Consider the following 7,141-nt stretch of genomic DNA (forward strand, 5'->3'; position numbering starts at 1 on the left):
CAGGAACACAAAGAGTGTGGTGACATGACATGGAAACACCTGATATTCCAACAAAGGAAGTCGCAGAGGAAGGCTCCCGATGGATGAAGGAGGAAAGCCGGTCTAGTGTGTGCAGTAACTGTGTCTTCCTACCACCCACCTGGCGACTGAATCATGCCCTCCCTGCTTCCAGGTGAACACTGTCGAGGCAGGCCCATCAGGAGCGCTGCCGATGCCAGGACACACAGAGATATTGTCCGGCTGACCATCCATAAGCCTTAATCGCACATGGGAGTCACACACAAAAAGAAAGCTCTCTGGGGCGGTTCCCTGTAAAACAGCAGTAAAGTCAGTGTTCTGAAGTGTGGACTGCAGCCCGTCTCTGATTCGTTGGTCCTCGGAGACAGAGATGTGATGGAATGTGGAGGGATAAACACTGACTCAGGAAGAAAGGGTAGACCCAGTTCCTTAGGAGCACCTGACAGCTCAGTTCCGCAGAACAGGAGCTCCAGACAGAGCCGCGGCGGTCCTGTCCGCGGACTGATCATCACCACGCGGCGCGGAGACCGAGCCACAAAGATCCCTGCAGACGGCCGCCCGGCGGGAACCTTGCCTGGTTCACAAGTTCAGCCGGGAGCGCGCTCCAGTCGACACACCCCTTTCGCCGGAGAGGAGAGCGGGAGGGCGCGAGGGGAGCTGCGTGCGCTTGAAAACCAGTGTGGACACAAGTGAAATCTGATCGCGCGCCAGCAGAAGCGTGTGAAGCCAGGAGCCCCGGAGGAGCGATCGACCTTGGGCAGCCCGAGTCCGGGCGAAGTCATGCCGGGCTGCTGAGCGGGGGCGGCAGCCGGAGCGAGCGCTCGCATGGAGAGCCCGGTGGCCCCCTGCGTCCTCTACCCGGGGGACGGAGCGTGCGGCCAGGCCGGGGGCCGGGGCGGCGCTCCCGAGGCTCCGGGAGAGGGCGGCCTGCAGCCGCCGGACGCGGCCGGGGGGGAGGGCGCTGCGTCCCCGGCGCAGACACCCTGCAGTCTCAGCGCGTCCCTGTGCTTCAGCTCCGGGGACGACTCCCCGCCCTCTTGTCGCCGCGGCCGGCGGGTGGTGCAGAGGCAGTGGGAAGTCGGCAGCGCGGGCGCCGCATCCCCGGAAGGGCGCGCGTCCCCTGAGGATCCCGTGTCCCCCGAGGAGGAGCGCACGTCCCCAGAAGAGTCCGCGTCCCCGGAAGATCCCGCGTCCCCCGGAGAGCGCCCGCCGGCCGAGGAGCCCACGTCCCCGGAAGAGTCCGGGGACCCCGCGCCCGTACCCCCCGGCGTCGGGCCGGAGCACGGGGAGCCCGACCTGCTCATCGAAGTGTCGGGCCGCCGGCTGCGGGCGCACAAGGCGGTGCTGGCGGCGCGCAGCGACTACTTCCGCGCGCGCGCGTCGCGGGACGTGCTGCGGGTGCAGGGCGTGGGCTGGGCGGCGCTGCGGCTGCTGCTGGCCTACGCGTACAGCGGGCGCATGGCGGGCGTGCGGCCCGACAACGTGGCCGACGTGGTGGCCGGCGCGCGCCGCCTACAGCTGCCCTGCGCCGCGCAGCGCGCCACCGACGCCGTGGCGCCGCAGCTGAGCCTGGCCAACTGCTTCGAGGTGCTGAGCGCGGCCAAGCGGCAGCGGCTGGCCGAGCTGCGCGAGGCCGCCTACCGCTTCATGAGCGACCACTACCTAGAGGTGCTGCGCGAGCCCGCCGTCTTCGGGCGCCTGTCGGGCGCCGAGCGCGACCTGCTGCTGCGCCGCCGCCTGCGCGCCGGCCGCGCCCGTCTTCTGGCCGCCGCGCTCGGCCCGGCCGGGGAGCGCGCGGGCAGCCGGCCGCAGAGCCCGTCGGGGGACGCGGAGGTCCGAGGCGACGCCGCCGTCTACTGCTTCCACGAGGCGGCCGGCGAGTGGCGCGAGCTGACGCGGCTGCCCGAGGGCGCGCCGGCTCGGGGCTGCGGCCTGTGCGTGCTCTACAACTACCTCTTCGTGGCCGGCGGCGTGGGCCCCGCGGGCCCCGACGGCCGCGCGCGGCCCTCAGACCGGGTCTTCTGCTACAACCCGGCCACCGACCAGTGGAGCGCCGTGCGGCCGCTGCGCCAGGCGCGCTCGCAGCTGCAGCTGCTGGCCCTGGACGGCCATCTGTACGCCGTGGGCGGCGAGTGCCTGCTCAGCGTGGAGCGCTACGACCCGCGCGCCGACCGCTGGGCCGCCGTGGCCCCGCTGCCCCGGGGCGCCTTCGCCGTGGCGCACGAGGCCACCACCTGCAACGGCGAGATCTACGTGTCCGGGGGCTCGCTCTTCTACCGCCTGCTGAAGTACGACCCGCGGCGCGACGAGTGGCAGGAGTGTCCGTGCAGCAGCAGCCGCGAGCGCTCGGCTGACATGGTGGCCCTGGACGGCTTCATCTACCGCTTCGACCTGTGCGGGGGCCGCGGCGATGCGCCGGGGGCCGGGCCTGCGGGGGGAGTCAGCGTGCTCCGCTACCACTGCCTGGCCAAGCAGTGGAGCCGCTGCGCCTCGCACCTGCGGCCCCCGGGCGCGCCGTCGGGCCTACAGCCCTTCCGCTGCGCCGCGCTGGATGGCACCATCTACTGCGTGAGCCGCGCGGGCACCTGGCGCTTTGTGCCGCCCCCGGACGGCGAGCCCGGCGCCGGCGACGCGGGCCCCGAAGGCAGCTTCGAGCTTCAGTCGCTCCGAGCCCCCGCGGACGCCCGGGGCCTGCTCTTCCCGTTCGTGCTCAACCTGCAGGAGGAGAAGCCAGACCGAGGCGAGGAGGGCGCCGCGTAGGGTGGGCCGGGTCACCCGGGCGTGTCCCTCGGCAGCCCTGGGCCAGGGGACGCCCCATGGGCCGAGGTCCCAACTGGGAAACTGCAAGGGGCGAGGGGAGTGGAGACGGGGAGGGAGAGAGTCGGGGGTGGGTCCCGGTGGGCCCCGCCCCGCCCACGGGATCATTTAAAGGCTTAGAAGGTAGAAGCTTGTCGCGGGGCCTTGAAGACCTTTGCGATGCTGTATTAAGGCTCGCTTCCTAGTTCGCATTCCTTTTGCTTTGCTTTGCTTTGCTTTGCTTAATGGGGTCGATGGCAAGATGTAGGATGTGTGCAGATAGATAACCTTACAAATAAGATACAAAATACCTGAGAAAGAAAGAAACAGAATGAGAGATGAAGTCTCTGGGTGCAGTGGGTGAGGCCTGGAGAGTACCGGGGTGTACTGTCCTCGGTGTCACTCGCGGAGTGGCCGGGAGGCCAGACCTGAGTTGTGTGGAGTACCAGGTACCGTTGCTTCCTGCACCATGAGAGGGGACCTCGGGGCCACCTCCCAGAGCTGAGATCCTAGATTAGGCCAACGTGAACTGTATGAGTGGAACGACTGAAAGAAGGTCATACTTTTTTCGGCTTGAGGTTTAAAATTATAACTGATAAGTAAAGCTTTTAAACCGTTTCTAACTTAGTTTAAAAGTTCCTGCCACATGTGCTTAACTTGCGGTTGGTTCCACTCCAAATGTAGTAAGTATTAAGGGTGAAATCTTTGATTCCCAGTAAGATCTGTCCAGTGAGCACTGGAAGTACCTCCTCTGTCATCACAGGGGCCCAGATGTGGTCAAAGGCCCACACACCTCAAGAGCAGGTCCTTCTCACCGCTTAACTGAGATGGGTTTAATATTTTCAAATTAAGAGATGTTAGTAATTATGTTCAGTGATGTAGTAACGATTTGCTCTTATTTGAGGTTTAAATCTTTGGCGACTGAATGTTTTCCAAAGAGCATGTCATCAGTAGGAAAAGCTGACAGTGGCCGTGGTGCTTGTCTGCTTTAAAAGGAGCATTTGGTGCCCACCAGGTATGGTCAGCCACTTTGATATTTCATAGTGGGCTCAAAGAGAGTAGTATTCCCCCCCCAAAAGAAGGTTAAAATCCTTTCTTTTTGAGAGTTCTAAAGAATAACATGCAGGCACAGTTGAACCCACTACTTATGATGTTTTAAATATGAATTCTGTCATCCTGATGAGGGAAATTCATTTTTACAAGCATCAGTCTAAGAAATTGTGGCAGAGTGACAATGAACATATTCACATAAGGGGAAATAACATATTTATAACGTAGTTTAGCAAGCAAACTACACTTTTCTAATTGTGAATTCCAAAATACTGTAGTAGAAGTAACATGAAATTCAGTACTTTGATAGGGCACAAGGATTAAAAACAAATCAGTTGATCTTTCCTCATTTGTTATAACATTTTACTTTCCAAATATGTACAGACAGGGCTTACTGTTTATTAAAAGTTTAAGGGTAAAGTATACCCTCATAAATAGAGGCCAACTGATTTGGATTCTGAGTCCAATCCACTTTTTTTTTATTACAATAGGAAAAGTACACATTGAAAGTTATTGGCACATAAGTAGATGAAGTCATGTGTACATTACTATGATTTACTCGTGAATCCAGTGATGGGAGGTTACCTCTCTCTGTGCCAATCAGTGGGTATGTGGGACGTAGGTTATGCTTTTTAAAGAGTCTGTGGTTATGAAAGTGATCAGTTAAGCATGTTTAGGAATGATAGCTTGAATCATGCTTGCGCCAGAGCATGGGATTTACCGTTTTAGCTGGTGCATTCTGGTGACTTGTGTGCCTGCCCATGACTGCTCCTGACCTGAGAGGATGCTTGGCAACTTGCTCCATCGTCATAGGAAAGAAAAACAGGCTTCAGATTGCCTGACTTCTTTGGCCTTTTGGTAGGAATAGACTGGAGACGTGGCAGGAGGAAAAGAATTGAGATCCAAAATAAACAAATAATGTCCTTCTAAAGACGTGAGCATTTCATATGATAGTACATTTTTCTCTAGGCTTTCATTATTTATGGTAAAACTTTTATATGAAATGGAACCAAGCTAATATTTTCATTCCTTCCGTATCAGACTCGTGAGATACTATCACTGTGATTTTACTTGAGAAATCATTCCTATGATGTTTACCGTTTAAAAACATAAACGCTGAAAGTGGGCTTCCAAAGTAAACTCTCCCCGTAGACGATGGGAGACCTGTTAGATGTCACGTGCGGACAGCCACACGATAACATGCCCAGCTGGAGTGTTTGTATATTATTTCATCTTTTAACTGAATGAAGAAATGCCTGGACTAGACATAGCGTCACTTTCTGTGGGAGCTGGCCCCGGAGTCCCAGGGATTTGTCAGGATGAGATGCCCGAGGATGCCTAAGGATGGGTAGAGGATTTAGAACCTTACAGACCACACTTCTAATAGTAATGTCACTGAGAACAGATACCAGAGCACCTGGCACGCTGAGAGGACCAGTTTAATTTGCTTTTGGAGGCCAGTACCTGGGGTGTAGGGCCAGGAGGGTGGTGCACCAATTACACCAATGGAAAAGACCCCCCATGCAAGATCCTCGGTTTGGAGGACAGCTAGGGGAGGGGCAGGCCTGGCTGAGACTTCCCTCCAGGTCCGATCTGTTCCGAGGACGGATCATGTCACATTCAACGTGATGTGCTAAGTCTGTATGCAGCTCTATTTAGAGAAACAGTTGGTGCAAAAATATGCCTGCTCTTCGATCAGTTGAGTCAAACGAAGCTAGTGCATTTACGACATCCGTCCATAGTTCTCATGAAATTAAGAAACCCACGTGCACTGACATTTCCAGATATTTGAAAGAGCAGTGGCATTTTAAGGGGAAAGGCTATAATTTGGGAAAGCTTGATCTTTTGGTTAGCTGACAAGCAATGACTTTTGTATTGTTAATCAAGGTTCACTTGGGATCCAAAGGAATGGGGTTAAGACGTCTTCACTTCCTTTCTGTTTTTACCTTCGGTTTGGGGAACAGCCCCAGTGCCGGCATGGACTCTGGCAGCTTTATGGGACTGGATTTGGAACTCGGTGACTTGATTTCTGAATCTATGGCAGCACCAATCTCCTTTCCTTGAAGAGAATGGAAGTTCTTTTGCTACTTAGTTAAAACTCCTCCCTTTGTTTCAGTTTTGCTACAAATACTTAACATGAACCACATGCGCCATTCCTGTTAATTTCTGGTGTCACTTTAGTAATTCTGGTAGCTGCTGTTTGATCTGTGGGTCTCTTGGGTAACTTCCTGTGAAAGATTTTGAAATGAAATGCAATGTTTTTGAGGTCCTTTGCGTTTTCCTGAAGTTAAGATGGTTTCAGGACATAATCTGTTGTAACACCTTCCTGGGGTGATATGTAAACAGAAGTGCTCTTTTGTGTTCTGTTTTATTTTAGATGCTTTCCTAGCTTACAAAATGTTTTATTTTGGTGTTTTAAAAAAATATATCAGTGTTCTTATTTTCCCCTTTCCTCTGCAATATCATTATTCATGGGAAGATAATAAGAGCTAAAGATGGGAATGTGTCATCTTCTGGTTGCATCTGAACGTATGTCAGCGGCCACGTTCACTACACTTTCCCCCCTTCCAGGAAGGGGCCTGGACCACAGGAGCTGGCAGGGCACTTCATACCTGCTTGGTGAATTGGTTTGAGATGGATTGAAATAAAAGCCTAGGTGTGTTCTCATGTGAGATGAAAGTTCCTCTGAGGCTTTTGAAAGCTGTAAGCAGTGCTGCAGTGTGGCCGGGTATTAAAGGCAGACAGGCGTCTTGAAGACACAGTTCAGGCCAGCTGATGCTTTATGGACCAACGCTTCAGTTTCTAGGTCCTGGGTACCAATTGCGTAAAACCTTGTGCATCCGTCTGTTTATCCTGAGATGAAATAAATCACTGGGCGATGCCAGTGCTCCTGAAACCTGCACGGCTGTTCTTGTGTCTTTTCTTAGGAGCAGAGCCCTGGGTGGGTGTCCTTACCTGGGAATGTGCTCCCGGGGCTGGGAGATTCCGGCCCGACCTGCGAGGCCCAGGGCCGGAGTCCCCCGTCTGAATGAGGAGTCTGGGGGCTCCGGAGGGTCCGTGCAGCTCTGGTTCTAAGCCAGGGGGTCTCTTCATACTCATCAGGTGCATATGAACCCCTCGGTCCCCCCTTTCCTCACCTGTCCCCTCGGCCAGCAGGCCGTGGGCCGCCCCCCGACACTGCTTCTTGGAGAGGCTGTCCTCGACGACGTGGTGTTGGTTGTGGGTTAGGAGAGTTGGTGTGGACACAGGAGAAGCGGGAGCCAGCCTGGCGGGGGGA

General features: G+C 55.7%; 1 protein-coding gene across 5 annotated transcripts in view; it reads left to right on the top strand.

Moving 5' to 3' along the window:
• The window catches only part of KBTBD11 (kelch repeat and BTB domain containing 11), a 38,595-nt gene extending 31,831 nt beyond the window's left edge, over positions 1-6,764 (top strand). For all 5 annotated transcript variants that reach the window (XM_082375262.1, XM_082375264.1, XM_082375265.1 and 2 more), the window contains one exon: positions 4-6,764. In XM_082375262.1, the coding sequence (XP_082231388.1) occupies positions 844-2,778 (1,935 nt within the window). In that variant the 5' untranslated portion in view covers positions 4-843 and the 3' untranslated portion in view covers positions 2,779-6,764. The remainder of the gene's footprint in view (positions 1-3) is intronic.
• Positions 6,765-7,141: the final 377 nt, after the last annotated feature.

The sequence above is a fragment of the Balaenoptera borealis genome (assembly GCF_965194805.1).
Source record: "Balaenoptera borealis genome assembly, chromosome: 21".
NCBI classification, from domain to species: Eukaryota; Metazoa; Chordata; class Mammalia; order Artiodactyla; family Balaenopteridae; genus Balaenoptera; species Balaenoptera borealis.